This window comes from Diabrotica virgifera, chromosome 2, assembly GCF_917563875.1.
Source record: "Diabrotica virgifera virgifera chromosome 2, PGI_DIABVI_V3a".
Lineage (NCBI taxonomy): Eukaryota > Metazoa > Arthropoda > Insecta > Coleoptera > Chrysomelidae > Diabrotica > Diabrotica virgifera.
In genome coordinates this window covers 14,673,648-14,699,401 of record NC_065444.1, presented here as the reverse complement: position 1 = coordinate 14,699,401, position 25,754 = coordinate 14,673,648, and the positions used below count along the sequence as shown (strand labels likewise).

Below are 25,754 nucleotides of genomic sequence, written 5' to 3'. Positions count from 1 at the left end.
AATGGGGATTCGGATTAAATAAACTACAGCATTCCTGCCACAAGACATTAAATATATTCAAAGGTTAAAACTAGTCCAGCTAGTAGTATGCAAGTTCTAACTGGAGAACCACCGTTACATATAATACGACAGCAATTATACTTGAACTATATTGCAAAGAAATTATCTCAGAAACACCATCCTGTATTCCTGTATTCTTCTCCATCTGCAAACCTGGTCTTCCTCCCACCAAAAAGACTAAAAACTCTACACCCCTAATAGAAACAACTTTCGATACCGAATCAACTCGATGTACCGCTAAATATAAAAAATGCAAACTTTCCTCCATGAACAAGCCACCCGTTAACTATTAAGTAAAGACTTGCAAAGTAAATCAAATCAAGTATAAATTACATAATAATATTTTTGGAAGCCCTAATATTCTTCAAAAAGAGTAGAACGATGAAGTGCATTATTATAACACTCATTAAATTCATTATACCAAAAACCCTATTTTACAAACAACAAAAAACAAATTAGAAACATTTCGATCATTAGGAAAGGAAGGGGATTTTATTTTGTTACCTTCACATACAGGTATTTATGGACATGAAGAAGCAGATTAATAGACCTGGATCCCGAGTACCAAAAAAAAGTTGATTAATAGCAAGCTGAAAATATGTTAATAGCTTAATGGTATCTAGTCGGACAAACTTTGATGTATAGGAACACTGGAACAGGGGAAGTTTTAATTGTGGAACAGGTTAAAAATTTGGAAAGTCGGACTACAAAAACGTTCCATGTATTTTGTCGGACAGAACTTCCAGTTGATTTGTTACCATTTCATTAAACTCTCATGCAAAAATCAGACTGGTGTTTATCACCAACTGGGCATTTTAATGAGTGGAACACGAAGGACATGTCAAATGACAGGAATCATGTTGGTTAGTAATAGCAGCCTGATTTTTGCATGAGAGTTTAATGAAAGGGTAACAAATCAATTGGATGTTCTGTCCGACAAAATACATGGGACGTTTTCAAATTTTTAAACTGTTCCACAATTAAAACTTCCCCTGTTCCAGTCTTCCCGTATATCAAAGTTTTTCCAACTAGACACCGCTAAGCTATTAACAAATTTTCAGCTTACTATTAATTAACTTTTTTTTGGTACGCGGGACCCAGGCCTATAACTGGCAAACAAAAGTCGAATGAACTCAAATCACACTGCAAAGTTGAAAACATGTCCCTACACCGATGATCTACAGTTCTAAAGAACCTGGTTAGAATCATTGGGAAAAATTAAGTACAAAATTCAATGTAATCTACCCAAAAAATGCTGTCCTGGATAATCCTTCAAACAGAAGAAACCAAGTTATTATTAACCGTCTACGAATTGGCCATACTGTCTTAACACACAAATACTTAATAACAAAAGAACCACTATCAATCTGCTTCAGCTGCTCTGATCCTCTGATTCACGGAAGTAATAAGATCCCACGGAATCACATATGATGATCTCAAAACAGTTCTCACCAAAAAAATCACAAAAGTATTAACCAATTTAAAAGACATCAAGTTATACAATTCTATTTAATGTAATATTTCTTGTGTTTGTTAACTCCATTAAGAACGCTGCCCGGTTGATTTGGTTTTGTGTTTAAATAAAAAAACTATTTAAACACAAAGCCAAAAATTAGTATGATTATAGATCGTGACCATGAACATCTAGTACTCCCATATCCTTAAAAAACCACAATTTAATAGAATGTACTAATATTAAGTTATCAGAAGAGATAATGTAAAACAATTAGAACCAAAATAGATATAGCAAAGATCACGTAAGCGTATAACATGTTACAGGAAAGAATATATTGAAAGAAGTTGGTCTCAGTTTTTTTGAAGTATCTAATTTAGCAAAAATATTAAATAGGTATATACTTATACAGGGTGTCAAGAAACTCTCCCGACGAAGGAAGACCGGATATTCTTCAGATAATTTTAAAACAATTTAATCCAATTCACCTTGTCTGAAAATGCTTCCTAAGGGAGCTAGAGCTTTTTGAAGATGGCGTCTTGGAATTAGTTTCTCTTAAGAACTATCTCCAGAACGTTTCTATTTAGAAAAACGTAAACTGATACGCCTATTTATCTTCCAGAGGTAAATCGATTCCATCAATTATGAATCTCTAGTACAAGTCATAGGTGCCCGTTTTGGGTAGGGCAACGGTTATTATTTTATCGCATAACTTTTTTGTCTTTAACTTCTAAGCATTTTTGACACTGGAAAAATCGGTTTGAAAATTTTTCGTTTTTTGAATTTGAAAAAATTTAAAAAAAAAAACGTGTATTTTACCGACTTAAGAGTAACTTTTAATACATCATAATTTAAAACTTTAAAAAGGGGGTAAACCCTGTAGTTGGCTGTATACGTTCAATATAACAACGTGGAATGAAGTAAACACTTCTGTTGTATGTAGGCATATGAATTTATTAAAAAATCCTTAAAATTTATCCACGAAGGAGTGGAAGTACAAAACGTTTTCGGTCAGACTGACCATCATCAGTGTAAACGTCCAGTGTACAAGTAATTGTAACTAGCCACTTCAATAGGTATAAAAACCTCTAAAATACATTATTGTTACATTCTATATTAAAAAGTGGTCGACATTAAGTCGATGTCTTAAGATTTAAAGATTAATATGAGCAAGGATGAAATACATTCACATGTGATCTTTAAATTTTAAGACATCGACTTAATGTCGACCACTTTTTAATATAGAATGTGACAATAATGTATTTTAGAGGTTTTTATACCTATTGAAGTGGCTAGTTACAATTACTTGTACACTGGACGTTTACACTGATGATGGTCAATCTGACCGAAAACGTTTTGTACTTCCACTCCTTCGTGGATAAATTTTAAGGATTTTTTAATAAATTCATATGCCTACATACAACAGAAGTGTTTACTTCATTCCACGTTGACATCATAATTTAATCATCAACTGTCAAAAATGCTTAAAAATTAAGGACAAAAAAGTTATGCAATAAAATAATTGTTGATCTACCCAAATCGGACGCATATGACCGGTACTAGAATTTCGCAATTGAGGAAATCGATTTATCTCTGGAAGATAAATAAACATACCAGTTTTCGTTTTTCTAAAAAGTTTTTTTGAAGTTATACTTCTTTACGGGCGTAATGACGGTGAAATTTTATATGGGAAAACCTAGCGACCGGGCGCATGCGCATTATAATTTTGTTCGGATTGGATGTTCAAATGACATGACAAAAATTATCCAATATGGCAGCTGTGGCACAGCTGTGGGACTGTGCATGGTTTGGTTATAATGTATGCTTGTTGCGTTTTAAAATTTGTAGGAAGAGAAACAACAAACAAAAAGTTAGTTAATGGTTATACTGCCTTTTTAAATAGTTTTCATATTATATTTTTGGACTTATTTACATAGAAGAGATGATTGTTGCATGCCAATGTGCTCATCAAACTGTGCCTAGTATGAGTGCCGCAGATCTCGCTTATTCAAAGCTAAAGAATCTTTCACTGGTAAGTGTTTTATAAATAGTTGATCAAATTTTGTTATGATATTTGAACATAGCCACTTTGCACGACGCAAGTGATTGCGAAATTTATTAGTCGTTATACGGGCTCCGATACCTACCTTGAACCTACCAAAATACATAAGTAGTATGTAATACTTTTATTTACATAATTTGATTACCATCAAAATTTCTATCAATATTCACCTTGTCTTCTTACTCTATGTTTTGTTGTATTTTTTCAATTCTAAATCATTTCAATTCAAAATCAAAATAATTTGATTTACATAAGTTAAAAATGTCAAAAGGTTAATCTGTTTAGTTAGACGATCTTCGCACATAATGACAAGCTGTCTCTGTGGCGAAGTTTTAATGCGGGTATACAACGCAAATACCAGCCGCGTGGTAAGTTGGTTCGAATCCCAGTAGAAACTTTTATTTTTTTATTTTTTTTATACATTTTATGATTGTAAGTATATTTATTATATAATTTTATTTTCAGAAAATACGTATTTAGTTAAAAATTTTTCCGACAATTAATGTTCAGAAATCATTTGTGGCATTTTTAATGTGTTTTTTGGCACTGTTTTAATAAAAATGTTTGAGAAGGAGTAAGTATAAATTAATTTAATATTTAAATAAAATATAAATAAAAAGTATATTAATTTCGTTTATAATCATATAATCATATAATAGAAGTATAACTTCTTACGTGCGTACAAAGTACACACACATTCTTTTTTTTAATTTATTTTTAAATTCTACAAACAAAAAAATTTTTAAATCAATTTTTCTAGAAAATGGTGCATCCTACCGACTCAAAGCAATACTTCACAATATAATAATCCAGTGTCAGAAATGCTTTGGAGCTAAAGACAAAATAGTTATGTAATAGAATAACCGTTGCCCTACCCAAAACGGACGCCTATGACGATGACCGGTACCAGATATTCGCAATTAATGGAATCGCTTTATCTCTGGAAGGCAAATAAGCGTACTAGTTTTCGTTTTTCTAAATAGAAGCGTTCTGGAGATACTTAAGGTACTAGTACTCTTTAGAAGAAGTTATACTTCTTTACGCGCGATACGAGGGTGAATTTTTATATGTTAAAACCTACGATCCCGGCGCATGCGCATTATAACTTTGTTCTGATTGGATGTTCAAATGACATGTCAAAAATTATCCAATATGGCAGCTGTAGCGCAGCTGTGGTTTGGACGGTTGACGGTTTGGTTATGTATGGTTGTTGCGTTTTAAAATTTGTGGGAAGAGAAACAACAAAGGTTAGTTAATAGTTATACTGCCTTTTTAAATAGTTTTCATATTATATTTTTGAAGTTATACTTCAAAATGTTTTAATTTATGTATGTATCAGTCCAGAAAAAGTGTGGAAAGAATATATTAGTGTTTTTAAATATCTTTTTCTACAAACGTGTTAAAAATGCAATTTTAGGACTCCATAGGAGCGTTAAAAATGCTACTTTAAGGCACTAGTGCTTTAAAATTTTTAAGGCACTGCAGTTAAAAGTGAATTGTCAAATTGTGAAACGTCAAAATATTTATATTTCATTTATTAACATTAATATTAATAATACAACTTGCGCAATTTGAAAAAGGTGGTTTAAAAGGTTTTTTATTATAATTTTGTGTCTTTGGATTTGTCTTCCTTGGGCGTCAATAATAAAACATCTATTTTTATATTTCACTTGTCACTGTGATGTATAATTATGTATATCTGAAAGGTAACTAGCATGCGGCTTGATGGCCTTGTTGGTAGAGCATTAGACCAGAGATAAAAAAATCGCGAGATTGCGGGTTCAAATCCCGGACGATTCATAATTTTTTTTTTTTTTTAATATTTGGCATTGTTAAGTTTTGGTTCTTTTTTGGTAATTATTGTTAATTTTTTGTATTGTAACTGTTAAGTAGGTATATTTATTTCGTTGAAATTATATTATAATAGAAGTATAACTTCTTACGTGCGTACACAGTACACACACATTCTTTTTTTTTTTCTCAGAACCTTTATTCAAAATGAACATAAATCTTAAAACATATTTATATTTATTTTTGCACGTACACTAATATTGTAGAGGGCGCCAAACTCGAGGCCTCGAAAAAAAGTACATAGTTCCAATGGCGGACAGTTAATCTCCGGATTGGAATCTCTGAAACAAAAAAATCTTGCGGCATTTGAAAAAGGAGGGTTCTTTACGTGACAATTTACCACCATTAATATTTTGTGAAAAAATGACCCATTTTTTTTTTCAGTTTTTCATGGTTAAAAAATATTTATTTTTTATTTTTTGGCAAAATTGTAGTCAATTGTCACGTAAGAAACCTTCCTTTTCCAAATGCAGTACGATTTTTTTATTTCAGATAGCCCATCCTGAGATTAACTGTCCGCCATCATTTTTCGAGGCCTTGACTTTTTCGCCCTCTACAATATTAGTGTACGTGCATAAATAAAAAAAGATATAGTTTTTGTACTCTCTAAAAGTTAGATATTAATATATAAAAGGTTTTATGTTCATTGTTAATCTGTTAATAAGAAATCTGAGAAAAAAATTCTTGAAAAAAATGATTATTTTTGGTCTTCTAAAGTGTACTAGTACCTTAAGGAAAACTAATTACAAGACGCCATCTTTAAAGAGCTCTAGCTCCCTTAGGAAGCATTTTCGGACTAGGTAAATTGGGTTAAACTGTTTTAAAATTGTCTTAGGAATCTCTGGTCTTCGTTTGTCGGGAGAGTTTCTGGACACCCTGTATATTATTGTTATAAGCAATAAGATTATATAAAGGTTAGAAAATTGTGTACAAATAATATGGCGGCCATAACTTAATAAAATTTTCACGGAACTACTTACATATCAGTGTGTTATCTTACTTGAAAATAAAAAAAATCTGATAACTAAAAAAATCTACGCTAAAACATCATAATAAATGTACTTACCGAACTATTTTTGGAATATTCGCTAACCACCGACAGATTCTTCAGCTTCTGTTTGTACAAATTGGGCATACTTTGGCTCTTAGCTCCCACATCCGTTAAACCTAAATGACTAGCTTCACTTCCTGAATTGTTATTGTTTCCCGAAGGATGTCGTCGAAGATGGTTCTCGCTGCCCCGCTTCTTCAGCTTGCTCCACGTGGTGAAACTGCTCGAGTCCGATTTGGTCATTGAGTTGTCTAGCACTTTGAGATTCTTTTTCGGAACGTTTAAGTTACTCGACCAATGTGCACTGTCTGAATGATGGGAATTCGGGCTCTTATCTAAAAGTAATTAAGTCATAGAACCCTTGTTGTTTAGAAGACGATATTAGGAATGTTTATTTAAAGAGATAAATTTGTAAACATTCCTTTACGACAGCTGTAATGAGTCATTAATGCAAGTACATAGTACATAATAAGTTATGGTGGGATTCAAATGTGCATTGTACCTGATGCTAACCATATTTTTATAAGGCTATTTCTTTAGATAAACAAATAAACAACAAACAAACGTCCAAATAAAGAGATTAAAAAAGAAAGTAGTTGTTAGGCCGATGCCACATTATGCGTTTTGACCGGATGCGGTGAAAACGCATCCGTTTCCAACGCAACCGGACCGACCTGTTACACTATGCGTTTAGTCTGGTGCAGTTTGTAAGCGCGTACCGATGACTCAAAACGCATCCGTTTCCAACGCAACCGGACCGATCTGTCACACTATGCGTTTTCACCGGATGCGGCGGAAACGCATCCGGTCAAAACGCATAATCTGACATCGGCCTTATTGGTCAAAAACTAAAATGAGTGAAAACTTTATACCTACTGTTTATACTTTTATACCATTCAAAATATGATTGCCTAAATGGCTTAAGCTTACTACGATATTATATTTAGAAAATTTTGGTAAAGCCAAACCTAAAAATGGATTTTCACGTGGAAATTTAGTAGCTGAGTTGATAACCTTTTATTATAAAAGAACAGAGTATAAAAAGATACATTAACAACACAATAATTACCGATCTGAATAGTAAAGTATCAATCACCTGACCTAAATAATTGAGTTGAACTCATATTACATCATTCCCTTATGACCAAAATGGTCCAGTTTTCTCCTTTTCGGTTCGTACTATTTCCTGTTCCTTGTTCATTCTTCGCAATTGCAACATTTCTTCATTTGTTATACGGTCTATATATGCACGGTATGGGTCGTAGTATTCTTCTTTTTTATCTGCTTTTTTCAACGTCCATGATTCAACGCTATACAACAATGTGAAGAATACATAGCATCGTAATAGCCTCGTTCTTAATAATTCTAATGTTACATATCTATTGATTACTTACAGCATTTTCATTTTCAGGAAGGTGGATCTTCCTATTTCTATACGTCATTTTATCTCTTTTGCTTTCGTTATCCATACGCTAAGCTCTTTGTAGCGATCTAATCTTTCTTCCTCTTCTTCTTCTTTTTGTATACACATGACTCTGTATTTTTTCAATGTTCCTCCAGTAAATTGTTATTTCGTCGTTTTCGTGGAACCGTCTCTCGCCGTCCTTACTACTCTGTTTGTTGTCATTCGGCTCATGTAGTATATCCATTCTACTCTTCTCTCTCTCACCCAGTTATTAACGTTCTCCACCTTGCCTCTCCGTCGTATATCTGTACTTCTAGCTCTGTCTCCAGTGGCGGATGTACGGGTAGGAAAATGGGGAAATTTCCTCACTAACAAGGTCCAAAATTAAAGAAAAAATTGTGGAAACATAAAAATATATTAACTGACATGAAACTTAAACTACAGACAGACAAGAGCTAAAAATAGAAGATAATAAATTATACTCTAGCTAGGGCAAAAACACTTGCGATGGTCTTATAAGAGTATCGTCCGTAACCAAGGAAACGTAAAGTTCCTCCAAGGTTGTCGATCCTGATACGGCGTTTGTGGTTAAAGATAAAAAAGAAGACAAAACGAATTATTAACACTCAACTGGTATGGTGATTTACTTAACCATCTAAATCTAAGGTATGTTGGGTCAATGGTGACCCGCGAGTATAAATCCTGCCCGTTCTTACATATATGCGAAATATGTTATTTTGTAATTAGTTTATTTTATTAATTGAACGTTTGGGAAAAATATAAAACAATAAAATAAATGGATACAGCCAATATTCCTTAATATTATAAATTAAACATAATCATTGCATTTTTTTGCACGTTGACACAAATACTAACAAAATAATAATAGAAATATTTAAAAAATCCCAATTTGATTAAATACTTTTTTTAAATAAAAAAATTAAAAAATTAAGACTTTTAGTCAAAATGTCACAAAGTTTGGGGTGCTCTTTACCTTGAAATTATTCGAAAACTTAAGTTTTCAAAAAAAAACTGTCACCCGGACGAACAATTATTGTTGTAGGTTAGCTGAGAATACTGTAAAAAAATAGGAGAATTCATAGCTGTCCAGTGCCGTGCGTCGATTGCAATATTGGTTAAATTGTCAAACCAAATTTTGTTGGGTCAATATTGACCCAATATACCAGTTAAGGGTTAAGTCAATGACTCAATTGAGAAACTCACCTTTTTCATTGTAATCACTATCTTCCGAATACATGGTAACTGATCCTTCGAACGCAATGGTATAGTTATCTTTGTTAGCCTGGCAGGTTAACATCATATCATGAAAATCACAATCCAAAGAGTCTACGCTAAAATTCACAGGCACAGGTGTTTCTTTGACTGGACTGAAGAGCAATTCCGATTTGCAGATCGACATGGAGTTGGAGTTGGCTGAGCATTCGTCACCTTGAGAGCTACTGTGTGGGCTGATGGAACTGTCCAAGTCGAATTTCGCCATCATTGAGCCTGAAACGCTGGCGTAGCATTCTCCTTGTCGATTATTCTAAAACGGAAAAATATTGTTACAAAATTATCATTAATAAATAATTATTATCTTTATTTGAGTGCAAAGATGTATAAAGTCTAAAAGATGGTTTATTGTTATTGTTTTTTATTATGCCATCGACTTTTTAATTAACTCCCAGTATATTTATAACCTGTCACATATAATAGGACAACAAGAAAATTATCAGATGTTTACATTGGACATAATGTAGGAAATATTTCCAGTGAATTATTCTCTTTAATTAACCTATTTAAAACAGTTATTGGTTTGTTAACCCCCAAGAAACCCTTTAATTGATTCAACTCAAGAGAAAAATGTTGAGAAAAATTAAAATATTTCGTATCGAGGATATAATTCGTATACTGTATAAATTCTAAGAATAAACTCATAAAATACGAGCACTTAGATTATTGAGCTACAACCGCTTCACAATAAAACCTCCCCATCTTCTCGGGTTAAGAGATTGCGACTACATATCGTTTACGAATTTTTGAGTTCGCAAAATACGCGCATTTCGATTATTGAAGTGCAATATCTTTTGTAGGAATATTTTATATTTCTATTGTACGAAAAAATTATAAGTTATACTTTTATAGAATATTAATTTACATTTTATCTAATAGTGCAGTCACTGAAGGTTTTCACCTCCGATTTCGTTAGTGAGTAGTTATAAGATACATATATATCTCAAGAAATAAAAGTGACATGGTGTCAGCTTCTACTCTGGGGGGTGGATCTCACCCTTTACCGTGGATGAAGATTATTTTATTAAAAATAATCCCGTAAATCGATAGAGGAACAAATTTTAAGCAAAATTTGTTATGTCGAGTTATAAAAATAAATCGATACCTTTTTGAGTTATTAAAGATCAAAGGTATAAGTTTTCCGTGAAAAATGCATGTTTTAAAGCGGTTTTTTATAAATAACTCCAAAAATTATAAGTTTTTACAAAAAAGTTATTATTACCAAAATTGAACCTTAAAATCAAATAAATTCCCTACTTGAAAAACCTTTTAATATTAACTCAAAGTGAGTTATAGGTAATCGAATGTTTTTCGGCTAGTACTCAGCTTAAGTAGGTAACGGGAAAACGATGCGGTAAGCGGTCAACACTTTTCTCTTGAGTTAAATCAATTAAAGGGTTATTTGGGGGTTAAGCGGATCAACTCAAAAATCGAAACTATATCACCTCGAAAGCTCATAAATAGTTCGTAAATCTGCCGCAAAAGATCGATTTAATATCTCTATTTTTAAGTATCTGAGTCAGCTCCCCCTCCCCCACAATAATTTTAAATTCCTGCCCAGTGTAACGAGCTCAAAATTCTTAATCTGCGGGATATGAAAGCTCATAAATAGCTCGTAATTTACCGGTATTTGTTTACATGGGTGTTAGAATCAGCACGAATCAGGTGGGATGTGGGGACCGCCTCGTTCGTACTTGACGGCGCGCTGTTGCCACGTATAGGGTTCATCTAATTTAAAACTAAATAGTCTGTATATACAAAAGTATAAACAACAATTTTTACCTCTTGACTTAAATGATCCGTGCACATCGGTGGTAGATTCGTCAACAAAGCGTGGATATCTTCTGTTCGGAAACTTTCCATGTCAGCCTCTGCCAAATTTGCGTCCATGTTTTTCGCGAAAGCGTCGTAATAGTTGAGATCGCCGGCTTCGTATGATTCGGGGAGAGATAGAATACTAGTGTGGTTATTGGTTCCTCCATCTCTATACCTGAAACAATAATAACTATTATAAATTGGTGGTACAGAGCATTTGATAGAGGTAGCTACTGCTACAGAGGTAGCAGACACTGGATGCTGCAGTTAATACTCAACGGAAAGATCGACGGCGGAATTGGTAGGAAGAAATATTCATAGCTCAGAAACCTTTGTCAATGGATTGGCTTATCAGCAGATTAATTATCTCATGCCGCGCAAGATCGAGAAGGATGTCAGCAAATTGTCATGGAAGCTACCCACGTCTAAAATTTGGGCAGGGTACTCAAAGAAGAAGAAAAGAAGAGCATTTGGTGGTTGTATGATGTGTGTATATGTATTTTGAATTTTGTTTTTAAGAATGCAGAATTTTTATTTCTAACTAGCTGACCCGGCAGACTTCGTACTGCCTGAGTAGATAAAAACCTTTTGTATACAATAAATTTAAAATAAACAAAAGGAATTTATAATTAACAAACAAAAAATGCTCGATATGAATGAGGTTTTATTATTATTATCAATTAATTTACACATGATGTTTGACGTAATGTAGTTTAGTTAGAAGTATCAAAATAAAGTTTGTAGTGTAAGAGTTACAATCCTAAATTTGTTTTTAATATTTGAAATTATTAAATATATTTTTTTGTTTAATTTAATTAAATAAAAATAATTAAAATGAATTGAAATTAAATAAAATTTTATAATTTGCTGCTTGTTCTTTTTGTGTGCTCAGAATTTTTCTCCTGCTTGCGGTTCGTCAGAAAAGTTCCGTTTACAGATATTTTTTTCAAATTTCGAAAAATTAAAAAAAACATATTTTGTCCAATTTTGAGTATAAAAGTTAAAATGTTACACTTTTCTTTCATGAAATTTACCGCTAGTTCTACAGGTGTGCTCATAATTTTTATAAGGCTTATAATTCGTGAGAAAAAATTCAGTTTGAAGATACCAATTTTTTGGAAACTTCTCAAAATTAAAAAATTCATATTTTGCCCAATTTGAGTCCCAAAGTTAAACTGTTATACTTCTCTACTATGAAATTTGCCGGTCGTTCTTCTCGTGTGCTCAGAATTTTTCTACGGCTTACGGTTCGTATGGTAAATTTTAGTACGGTTCTGTTCAGAATTCAGCTGGGAGTATACCTGCTTAATTTCGTATTTTTCACGTCATTATTGTGAGAGTTCCGGTGTCATGGGAAACCGCTTTATGACCTACGGGTATTTAAAATAGATAACAACCTATTCTCAGTTCTGCCAAATACACGTGGAAAATTTCATAAAAATCGGTCAAACCGTTTCGGAGGAATACGGCAACTAACACAGAAAAGAGAATTTTATACATATAGATGTAAATATTTTGGTGGCTACTAAAATGACTATATAAAACCCTATAAACCTTCCCTGAACTTTCACAAATAATTCAACATCAAAATTAACTAAATCGGTCCAGCCATTTCTGAGTTTTAGCGAGTCTAACTAACTGCAATTGATTTTTATATGTAAGATGTAAAAATTTAGATGGCTATTAAAAAATAACGGCTGAAGATAGAAAAGTGAAAATTTAGGGTTGTATTTACCTTTGCCTTTCACATCATACAAAATTAAGAAAAAACAGTTTGTCCAAAAAGTAAAAAAATATATTAGGGCGGCAGTCCTCGTTATGACGTACGGATATGAAAAATAAATAACAACCTATTCTCAGTCCGGTGGAATATACGTGTAAAATTTCATAAAAATCTATTCAATCGTTCTCGAGTTATAAGTGTTGATAACTAACACGACTTTCTTTTGTTCATATAAGTAGATGTAAAATATTTAAATGGCTATTAAAAAATAACGGTTGACGATAGAAAAGTGAAAAATTAGGGTTATATATATGTATCTTTACGTTCCACATCATATAAAATTTAAAAAAAGAGTTTGTCCGAAGAAATTAAAAAGAAATATCAGGGGGGCAACCTCCCTTACCACCTACGGGTATGAAAAACAGATAACAACCTATTCTCAATCCTGCCGAATACACGTGGACAATTTCATAAAAATCGGTCAAACCGTTTAGAAAGAATACGGCAACTAACACTGTGAAAAGAGAATATTATAGATATAGATGTAAATATTTTGGTGGCTACTAAAATGACTATATAAAACCGTATAAACCTTCCCTGAACTTTCACAAATAATTTAACATCAAAATTAGCCAAATCGGTCCAGCCATTTCTGAGTTTTAGCGAGACTAATGAACAGCAATTGATTTTTATATATAAGATTGGAAAAACTACCTGGATTGGAGAAATAAACCAGGAAAAGTCAATGTATGTACAAGATACTCGAAAATACAGAGCAAAAAAAGAGGGACAGTTTACTTTAATATCTAATGATTTAAGGGAATATAATTTCGAAAAAGTGACTATTTTACGTATCTGGGGATTATTATAGAAGAGAAAGATGAGGAAAAATGGGAACTAAACGCCAAATTGCCAAAAGGGAAATAAAAAATATGAAGCCTAAGACCGCTGATGAAATCCAAATATGTATCGAGAAAAACAAAGCTAAGAATATATAAAATGGTAATAACGCCCACAGTGACATATGGTAGTGAAGTATAGGCAATGAAAAAAGAAAAAAACAGAGAAATAGGAAAGATGGGCAAGGAAAATGCTCAGAGCTATATATGGAGGCAAAAACAGGGTGAAAGGTTGAGTGCGACGAACAAACAGGGAGCTAGAGGATGTATAACGAACCAAGCATCAGTCGCTTCTTCATAAAAACTCAGAGAGTGATGTGGAAAGGAAGAGGATGGAACAGAATGGAAAGGAAGAGGATCCAAAACAGGGCCCAATCACGAAAAGAAGGAAAGGACGACCCAGACAAAGATGGTTTGATAGCTTACAGGAAGATCTCGAAAAAGGGAATTGACGGTTGGGAAAAAAGAGCAAAAAACAGGGATGGACGGAGGAGAATAGTCAGTGAATTTAGTAGGCAAGGAGCATGATTGGACAAATTGGAGAAGAAGCCATTCCAGTTGATACAAGTTTTGTAATATATAAGTATTATATTAATTGTTTGTTAGCCCTAGGCCTTTGACTGTTGAGCTTCGTAAATATAATAATTGGAAAAACTAAAATTGGGGATAAAAGTGGCTCAAGCCCAAAATATCGAATTTTGATAAATTCACCAAAAGTTTACAGATGTTTTGAGATGACATAATTCGGCTGAAGAATTAGGTACACAGTAAAAAAACTGACGTCATACACAAGCACACAATTATTATTGAACTTAAATTCTTCGGTTTTTAATATACAGTGCGCTGGAATAAGTGTTACCCCCCTTATTAACTTATTTATTTTTAGCACCTATGCAAAACGCTCGGAGAGGTCGATTTTTAAAATGATCATAGCATATTATATCATCAATGTTTCGAACTTTAAGCGATCGCTCTTCAGGTAACAGACATACATTCAGAGGCGGCTCTAGCCCATGTAGCGCCCGTGTGCAGTCGATGCACTGGCGCCCTTTGGTGGACGCGCAGTCAAAATGGAATAGTCGAATAGGTACATAGATTAATAATATAGTATTACCGGATAGATAGGCAACTCACTGTAAAAATTTGGTTCCTTTCGCCACTTGCGACCGTAGTGTTAACTAATCACCATTTGGCGGGAAATTTAAATGGACAAGCATTAATTCCATCCGTTCAGCGCCTCTTGCGGGCCCTTTCGTTACTAATTAAAATATCTTCTTATAATCTCACCTATATTATTAAAATAAAATACCAGAACTTACTAAGCTTGTTAAAGTATTTTATTTAAATAATATCTAAGTAATACTCATAAATTATTCGGAATTCCCAAGTTACAAAAATATGTTATTTTTGCTGTCAAATTTAGTAAGGGAAAGGGATATAAAAAAAGTTATGACAATGTTTTTCTAAATATAGGTACGTGTATTTATTTGTTGTTTCAGATAAAACAGTTATAAACTAATTACTATTTACCTATCTATGCATTTTTCTAACTTTTCTATGATTTGTACACAACGGTACACAACAATAATAAACCATGTTCAGTTTTTTTATTAACACAACACAAAAGTTCTTTCGTTTCGTAACTAAAACAAAACTACACTTTATCAACGAAGGATAAGGAACCAACTTAAATTGAAATTACTAAGAACAAATCGTTAAAGGTAATACAATAAAAAATAAAAACTGTAAACTAATGGAAAAATTTTTCCACTAACTGTCATTACTTTTGACAGAATTGACATTGCCGAGTTAAGCCTCGTTTGATTATTTTATTTATGACATTCAGATATGGCGTTAACATAAATGATTGGTTAAAGTCTTCGTGAGCGAGATAGGCTGTCATTTCTCTTTATTAGCTGACGGTAGTGAAAGTGATGGGGGAAATTCCCCAGTTTGTTCATATAAGATTCCGGGGCATGGAATAGGTACCTATCTAGTACTAGTACATGGGGTATTAGAGGCATTAGGTACGCTTATAATGTAAACAAAAATCCAGATGCAAATATTGCAATTTAAAGGTTGCGGAACTACCTACCCAAATCTGTTAAAAATATTTAATGAAAAATTAACTTTTTTATCTTTGAGGCAAGGTTAAAAATTGGTTGAGGAAATTTAATAGGTTTGAGTCCACGAGTAAATAGTACTTTTAGGAAGGAATTGGTTAACTGAATAAAAAAGAACAACGTTGTGATTATTTAAAAAACAATAATCATTTATTAACGAATTATTACAGGACGCACGTACTGTGTACTAACATATAATTATAAAAAAGATACTTTTCGTGCTTTTGCATTAGGAGTAGGGGAGTAAAATATGCTAAATGTGCAGTCAAGTCAGCAGTCACTCGAGCGCTTCGGGGACCTATTGGGTTGTGATTATTAGGTCCTGAAACCAAAAAAAGTTAAGTAAAATTTTCCATTTTAGTGGGGACTTCCCATTTTTTAATTTAATTTTTTATTTCCAACAATTGTTTTTCCGATTATAGCGCCATTTATCCATAATTTGAAAAAATGTTTCGAATAAAGGTTGCTTATATTTATGCAGAAAATCCAAATCTGCAATAAAAAATGGGGGCTCCCATTTAAGATTTTAAAGTAACCTCCCACCTCACCTCCACGGGGGGTCGTGTTTGGTACCATTCGATAAATTTTTTAAATATATTGAATAAATGTATTTTGCAGCTTTTGCGAAATATCGCGAGATTTGTATTTAAAATTTTAATTTTACCCCCTTCCCTCTCCGTGGGGGGTCATGTTTGGTATCTTTCGATAGATTTTTGAAAAATATTGTACACGTAGTTTTTAGTTTTTCGATCTGACGTTCATTTTGTAAAACTTTTTGACTCTCCCATATCCGTTCCGCTCAAATCGTCAGATTTTTTAAATATACACTCTTTTGCATGTACTTATTTTACCGTATCTTAATCTGACAATTTTGAGTATTTTTAAGGATAGATTTTTTTCCGGGCCCCCCTGAACGAACTCCCCTGGGTTAAGAGCCAATATATGGTAGAGGTAGATCTGCAGGGTACCACGTTTCTCCCCATATGATAATCTGACGCGAACTGCAAAAATTCCCGCTTGGTCTCCCCTACCATTAGCAAAATCTTGAATAATATCATTTACTTCAATTTTTATTTCATGTTCAATACTTACTAGTGATAAATTTGTCAATAGACTTTGCGGCAATGTTGACATTAGATAATTTTTAATTATTTTTAATTTACAAAATGATCTTTCACTGTGCGCTCCTGTCACTGGCAATGTGAGGTAAATTCTAAGAGCATTGAACAAATTTGTGAACACTGAAAGTAGTTTTTTTGTATATAAGTAATTTAAAATATCCAAAGGTGTAGTAGAATCCAATGTAATTTTTCATTAATCGTTTTAAATCATATTTTATGTTGAAAAACAAAGTAAAGGACCCGTTCTTTGGTGCTCGGCGCCCTCAGCATCCCGGCGCCCGTGTGCACCGCACACCCTGCACAATAGGTAAAGCCGCCCCTGCATACATTTGATTTTTTTTAATGGGAAAGTACATCATGTGACAATTCATTTAAAAGCTTTTGAAATACTGATTACAAAAATTTATAATACTTTAATCCTATTTAAGAGCGTAGGCGCAAAATTTCGGTCGAATTCTGTTTAAACGCATTAATTTTTTTTCGAATCATGAGAATACTAATAAGTATTTCTGAAAAATTTAAACGCAGAATAAAAGACTACATTATTACGGAAGGCCGCATAGTCTCTTAGAATAAGCAAAAAGTTTCTTTTGAATTATATATTTGACATTAAAAATAAGACTAAATTTGCTCTTTTTTCACCCCTGTGACTTATTAAAATAAACATTAAAAAAGTTCTCAGGGATTTTCGACCCTCAATAATACTATAATATTTCATTCTGCTTTTAAATTTTTCAAAAATACTTACTAGTTTTCTCAGGAGTTTTCTCTTACTGTAATCAGTATTTCAAAAGCTTTCCCACTTTCCTACTTTCCCATTTAAAAAATCAAAGTTATGCCTATGGCCTGAAGAAGGATCGCGAAAAGTTCGAAACATTGATGCTATAATATACTATGATTATTTTAAAAATCGACCTGTCCGAGCGTTTTGCTTATTTGCTAAAAATAAATAAGTTAGTAAGGGGGTAACATTTATTCCAGTGCACTGTATGTACTTAAATAATATATTATTAATATTAATATAGTCAGAAATTTTAATGTATCACTATAACGAATTTAATGTAGTGCGAGATGTTTGTTTAATTTATGTGTTTTATAAAAAATTAATGAAACCCAAAATTAGTTTGATAAACGTTTATATTATGTTATAAATATATTATAAATTGATAAACATTGCAATTTAGATTTAATTAACATGTTTAGACTGGCAAATCAAAATTTATTAATAATATTACATATCATATTCTCGTATAGAAAATGATAAATAAATATTAAATTTAGTGTTGTTGACATAATTGCACGAATTTCTCTCATGAATATTATATAATAAGCAATGACCCAGAATATTTCAGATAATAACAAAGCAAAAAGTATTGGAATAGTTGTCATTTCAATATATTCAAGAAACAAACAATCAATAACTGCTCACCTCCTATTAGGTTATTGATTATGTTCAAAAAAGAGGACACAAAGAGGACAAAAAAGAGAACCACAAAGGAACCACAACATTAAGGGTGTTTTATTGTTTCATATGGCCAATGGATCCCCAAATATGAAAAACCTGCGGAGTGCTACTACCATTTAAAGGGGTGCGTTTTTGAGAAAGGGGTGAATTAGTTCCACTTCAGTTTTTTATTTTAACTCGAATTTCATGCCTTTTTCGTAAATATAGGTACATCTACAGAAAATTTGTTTACAATTAAATTTCCTATAAAAATGTCACCTTCAAGGCAAAAATATTTTTTTTGTCAAGAATATATTCATAAAACGAAGCAAACAAAACACGAAGAAACGCGATTTTTCTTTTTTTCTTCGTAACTGTAGACATTACTTTACTGAAAATAAAATTTGGGCTCTCATAGTTATTTGGACTTTTCTTGTTATACATTAAGCCCCAACTTTCTGTGGTAATTCGAATGTTACACATTGGCGCTCAACGTGGCACAAACTTCAGACGGACGTAAAAGTCGATTTTTTTATTTAGCTTAATGCCTCGATAACTAATGGCCATTGGCATGGTACAGTTGATGTTGGAATCAGATACCTAGTGTAGTGAGTAGTTTGTGCTGAGTAAATGTCTTGTTACTTTAAAAAGTCGACTTCATTGTCTTTAAAATGTCCTACTCTTGATGAAATTTCGTACTCTTAAGAGGATGGGTACGTATTTTCGGCTGCAATGCTATTCAAAAGGGGATTCATTTTTTTCGAATCCTAAGAAAACTAATAAGTATTTTTGAAAAATTTAAACGCAGAATGAAAGATTACGTTATTGGCGAGGGCCGAAAGTCCCTGAGAACTTCTATAATGTTTATTTTAATAAGTTACAGGGGTGAAAAACTAAGAGAAAATTTAGTGTGATATTTAATTTAAAATATCTCATTCAAAATAAACTTTTTATTTATTCTAAGGGACTTTCAGCCCTCGGTAATAATATAGTCTCTCATTTTGCGTTTAAATTTTTCAAAAATATTTATTGGTTTTTTCAGGATTCGAAAAAAATGAACACAATGTCCGTGGTAATATTTCCAAATCTATCTTTGTCATACAACGCACTCAGTCGAATAGAATATTGTCAGCATACTGTCAGTCAGACAGTGACAATTTTAAATATTTGACATGAGATCGGGAATATTTTGAGTTGTTGATTAAATAATATAGTGTATTTGATAAATAATTGACTTAAGACGTGAACTTAATAAAAAGTTATTTATTGTGTATTATTTGTGGAAGATCCAAGCAGAGAATACATCAGGATAATATTATTCTGTGATCCAAGTATTTTGTTGTTAAAGATGTTCAAAATTGTAAGCGTTCCATAGTAACAATATATTATTAAAAAATCACTTTAACACTTTTCCTTTTTTCTCGATTGAGTATTAGTTTTTGTTGTACATATAAATTATTACAATCACTGAATACATAGTTAGTGAAAAAATTATTACATTTATTAACTGAATTAATAATTTACAATTATAAAAATAACAGTTATCCAAGAACATTCAAAAACCATCTCTTTAAATTAATGATGACATTTTCAAGTAGAATGACATTCCAGTAATGTTTACATATCCATACCAGTGTGAATTTTACTACACGTAATTTGCCGTGTAAAGACAGAAAAAGTAGGGATAGCCGTAAAATATTTGCGAATTATGTACCCATGGCCTTAATGAGATTCGAAATCACGACCCCTGAATACAAAAGTAGGCTCTCTTACCACTGAGCCACAGAGGTGCGAAAAGATGGGTTACAATTAATGCTATTGAAAAAAAAATACTGAAAAATAAAAATTTAATAGTAAAAAATTGTCAGCGTCGCGCGTCGTTTAAAACAACTTTTGTTGTTAAAGGCATTAGGTATTATACAGAAGACTTGCAACTAAAAGTACTAAGTTTTTTGTAGTATTTTTAGTATTAAAATTAGTTTAATATTTAAATAAAAATTCAATTAAACTGTTTAAAATATATTTATTTCGTTGAAATCATAATAATAGAGGTATAAGTTCTTACGTGCGTACAAAGTACACTCACACTTTTTTTAATTTGCAATAATTTTCAGAATAATTGGAGCGTCAGTTTTTGGAGCAGTGTACATGTTTTATTGTTGAACAAGTAATGACCGAAATTTCTAAAAAATTTCAGCCGACATTGTCTGGTTAGCTCTTTTTGTGATACCTTTTTCCAGGTGAGAAATCAATTATAAAACCTTTCTAATCCATCATCATTTTCTGTGCCTTTAATCCTGTGTGCGGAGTTGCCTACGTTAATTACATTTCTGCTTAATTACATTTCGATTAAGTTTCTTTCTAGGGATATACACCAGTCTAAAAAAAATGAGAAAAAATGTAATACTGGTGTGGTATCTGAAGGTTTAAAGTTATAATGGCTATATGTCATTTGATTAATAACACACAAATTAGCATTAGTTAAACTTCTGTTTAAGAAGGGTAATTATGAACTTCTGGAAAATTATCGTCCTATCAGTCTGCTCCCTTTTTTTCTCCAATTATTTGAATCAGTGATGTGTGTGATGCTTCTGAGGTTTTTTTATTCTCAAAATTTATTAAGTCATGCATAGCATGGCTATTTAAAGGGAAAATCAATCTAGACTACTGTTTACAATTTTATGGAAAATATTGTTGCCGAATTTTTATTCTTTTAATGAGTAAGTAAATTGTTTTGCTATTTAAACCAACATGCCCATTTTAAATAAGTATTATAATTTTGTATTAATATTATATTATACCTTTGTATCTCGACACTATAAAAAAAAATAGGCACTTTAATTGGAGTCATTTAAATATATTTGTCAATAATATATTATTTACAGATATTTCTGTTCTAATCCATTTAAAGAATTTAAACAATCTCATTGGTCTTATCTTGGGAAATCCTCTGAATGTAGTATTATTATAGTAGAATTTTTTTAGAGATAATAAAGATAAAATATTTCATAACTTTTTACATTTCTAGAAATTCTTATAAAATATCTTAAATATAAGTATTTGTTTAGTTTAAAAGATTTTTAGTATGTTCTAAATCTAATATATTGCCTTACTTTGAAGTGAAGATCAGATATTTTCATTTGAAAAACATTCGCCATCGTCATGTAAAAGTAATTTGTAAGTAATCTTTTTAAGTATATTATTCTGTTACTTATATAGATTTTCACTTCGGAAAAAATCAAACAAGATAGAACTCTTTGTAATTTCATTAAGAAATGTTTAATAAACAACATATCAAAAAGTTCTGCTCGAGAAGTGAGTGCTTCATTTTTTATTAAACAAATGAACTACGAAGTTTGATGTTTTTTTAAATAACTCCGAAAATATAAATTTTAGAACAAAACTGACTTGACCATTGAAAAATTCAGAAAATTTTACAAAAAAAAACCTTATATAAAGAATTTTCTAAAATTAAATCTGTATCTTCTATACTTTTTTATTTATAACGCTAAAGTCACCCTTCTCACAAACATTGGAACACTGTAAACAATAGTATTTTGTATTTTGACAACGGCACCCGATTTGGGCGTCGAAACGTTAATAAAAATCATTTTTTAATAATATTGTGGCTTATTTCCCATTCTAAATAGTTAAAACTGTAAACTAGCGTACGGCGAAGTGCACGGTTGAGTTATTTTAATGTAATTCTTTAACTAATGGATCAAATCAAATTTTACAAATTGAACCTAAAAGAAGAATAATTAAGCTACCTTATGGTTATAATAAAAAGAAGTAAAATGTATGGGCATAAGTACGGTGGGGGCGGAAAGTGAGCCTTACATGAATTTTGTTTAAAAATGATTTAAAAATGTGTAACCAATACAATTTTTCTTATAAAACCCTCAATTTTGCACAACTTACCTTTCAAGCATCGTACTAAATGATGTTTCATTCAAAAAAATCTCAAAAATTTAATTCAAATGATATGACGTCTTAAAAAATGTAATTTTTGAAATCTTCGTAGTTTTATAGAATTACCACCACTTTAAGACGGTATTACTTAAGTTTGAACAGATCTATTACAGTTTTATAAGTGCTTTTTTAAAGCTTAGGATGTATTCTTTAAAATTCACTAAATTATTTTACTTTAGAAATGAAATAAAATATTTCTTTTTGAGAAAATTAAGAAAGATAACAAAAATGTAAAACAAAAACCGAAAATTACCAGCTAAAAAAGTGTTTATATAAAGTGATCAAAACTTTTTTCTGTAAAACTTACCTAAAATACATTTAATAATAAACTTCAACAATAATAAATGTTCAGCAAAAATTTCTTTTTAGCTTTTATACAGTATGTCTGCGTAACTTGAAACCTATTGATAACTTTTTTATTATCAGTTTTACGAAAAAAAGTTATTCTTTATAAAATTTAATGAATTTTATACGAGGTATGTCAAAAACTATGAATTTCACTCAAGAGTAAAGTATCGTTAAATTTCACAATATCGAAAATTGTTATTAAGAAAAGTTGTTTGAAATTAAAAAATTTGTTTTAGTGTTCAATTACATCCTTCTAATTAAAATATTGTGAATAATAAAGGCACTTAACTCTTAAGAAAAATTCATATTTTTTACATACCTCGTATAAAATTAAAAAAGTTTAATATGTGATGGTTGTATCTTAGATTTTAGACAAGGGAGAGCATTTTATGAAGAATAACTTTTTTTCGTAAAAGTGATAATAAAATAGTTATCATAATCAACTATTTATAATGGGAATAAGCCACAATTTTACCAAAAGAAAAGATTTTATTAACGTTTCGAAGCCCAAATCGGGTTTCGTTGTCAAAATACAAAATACTACTAGAATAAACAAAAATGTTGTTGCTAAGTAAAAAAATTATTCTAATAATTTATTTAATCTGACTCATTTATATTGGCAATTCAGACGTATATTATACATTTTAAAGTAGAAGACTTTAAAATGATATCGCCAATATTTATGAGTTGCTATAATTATAGTTATCATAATTGTAATAAAATGATGAGTATCCGTAATTTGAAAAAAAAATTAAAAAATTTTTTCGATTAGAATAAAGTAATCGTATATTTAAACATAGTTCTTAATTTCAAACAACTTTTCATAATAGCATTTTTTGATATTCTGAAATATAAAGGTACTTTACTCTTTAACGAAATTTTTGACATAACTCGTATAAAATTGATAAAATTTGATATCTGATGGTTGAGTTTTAGATTTTTGACTATCCAGAGCATGTTATGAAGAATAAGTTTTTTTCGTAAAATTGATAATAAAAAAGTTTTCCATGTGGTTCCTAGTTACGCAGACATACTGTATAAGAGCTTCTGTAAGATAATTTTCAAATTGCAATGCCATATTCGGATTCAGTATAATCAAAAACAAAATAGAAACATATTTGATCAAAGTAAAATGATGAATTTAACGATATTTTTAAAATTATTAATACAAAACAATTGTTATTGTTTAAACAATTAATAAACAATTAGCGGCCAAATCCGCGAGTAGAAATTTTTACTTTAACATGTATATAAACTAACAAAAGAAGTTTTAGAAAAATATAAGCTTGTTTGAATTTTTCCGAAACAATGCATGTTTTCTTTCTAATTGCACTCTCCTATTATACGTATTTCGAGCACTTGCTCGCTATCAGGTAGGACTTGCAAAACAGGAAAGCTGTAAGATACCTTCTTTCGTGGACGGAATATCGAAAATCAATAAACATTGGCAATGCACGCAGATAATAAAATAGATGTACTGCTAAATGACGAAAAAATTATAGCTGTGTTATGTTATAACTAAAAACTGATAAGAGCTGAGATGCTGAAAGAATATTTTTATTAGAACAATATGAAACAATTATTGACATCAAGATTGGGAAATGAAAGAACCATTTAGATTATAACAAAAATTTAAACAAAGTAGGAGTTTTGTATACTAAAAAATAGTATTAATTTTCTAGTAGTAATTGACCTTAATAATGATTTATTGAATGAGATAATCCAATTGTGCAACATACCAAATACATCACGGTCTAAATCGCGTACACACACGCACATACACCACACAAACTGCTAAAAAATACTATATAAACACTTGAGAACGTTTTGGCTATAAGGAATATGTTTACCAAACAGCAACAACAGAACAAACAACAACTTAAGCAAATATATCAAGAACAAGAGTAAAAAGAAAAAGCAACACCATGGTGTATACAAACTTACATGTGATGACTGCCCATAAACTTACATCGGTCAAACTGGTAGAACCCTTAACAAACGTATAGCACAGCATAAAAGGGATTTCAATAATAGAAGGGATTTCAATAATAGAAAATCACACACACACACAACACGTGCACTGTTAAAAACTACTATATAAACACTTTACGTTTTGGCTATAAGGAATATGTTTACCTTTTTTTATTCACCCCGCCCATAATCACTATTAAACTTTTCTAAAATCATCTAAATTTTATACTACACAGATCGTATTCATGATCGTATTGAGGTTTCGTACTAAGGATGTGATGCATCGTCTCTTATCAGCAATGTATGGATGGAAACCCAGAATTTATAGACTTATAACCTTCATATAATAATGATATGATTCACACAAGTATTTTTACGTAAATATCACAATTATTATTAAAGACAATCATGTTTGTGTTTATACCAATAATTTAAAAAGATAGTTGACGATTTCTTAACAAGTTGGGAAATATCTTGGGAATAAATATATACCGGTGGACAAAAAAATGTTTGGTTTTAGAGATGGGTTTAAACTAGAGAAGCACTTTTTGCATTGCTTGTTTTGCTACAGAAATGTCATCAACGTAAAGATGCCTTTGCCGTTTTTATTGATTATGAAAAAGCATTCGATATAGCATATCATGACAGGTTATTTAAAATAAGTGAAAAGTGTAAGATTTGAAATTCTTTGAAAATCTTTGAAAATCACTTTGAAAATCTTTCTACGTATCATCCACAGTAGAATCAGAGATAAATGTGAAGAAGACCAGGATGAAACACAATTTGGCTTCAGAAATGGACTGGGAACCCGGGACGCACTCTTTGCACTAAATGTATTATTGCAGAAATGCCGAGATCAAAGAGAAGACGTCTTTGCTGTATTTATTGACTATGAGAAGACCTTTGATCGAGTACAACAACAAATTAATTAAAATATTAAAGGATAAAGGAGTTGATAGTCAAGATGTACGAATCATAGAAAAATTATACTGGCGTCAAACAGCGACAGCTTGTGTAAATGGAAAATCAACAGAAATATGCAAAATACAAAGAGGTGTCAGACAGGGTTGTATACCGTCCCCACTGTTATTCAATTTATATTCAGATAGAATATTTAAGGAAGCGCAGCATAATTTGGAATGGGGTGTGAAAGTTAATGGAAT

The 25,754-nt window shown here is 31.3% G+C and overlaps 1 protein-coding gene across 10 annotated transcripts in view; it reads right to left on the bottom strand.

Annotated features, from left to right (window-relative positions):
* Nucleotides 1-25,754, bottom strand: part of LOC114345508 (uncharacterized) — a 285,375-nt gene that overhangs the window by 33,071 nt on the left and 226,550 nt on the right. For 9 of the 10 annotated variants that reach the window (XM_028296355.2, XM_028296361.2, XM_028296329.2 and 6 more), the window contains 3 exons: nucleotides 10,958-11,165; nucleotides 9,107-9,428; nucleotides 6,493-6,812 (listed from right to left, as the gene is read on the bottom strand). In XM_028296355.2, the coding sequence (XP_028152156.2) occupies nucleotides 6,493-6,812; nucleotides 9,107-9,428; nucleotides 10,958-11,165 (850 nt within the window). Of the gene's footprint in view, nucleotides 1-6,492; nucleotides 6,813-9,106; nucleotides 9,429-10,957; nucleotides 11,166-24,756; nucleotides 24,893-25,754 lie in introns of those variants that run through there. The other variant, XM_028296367.2, reaches the window with a different exon arrangement.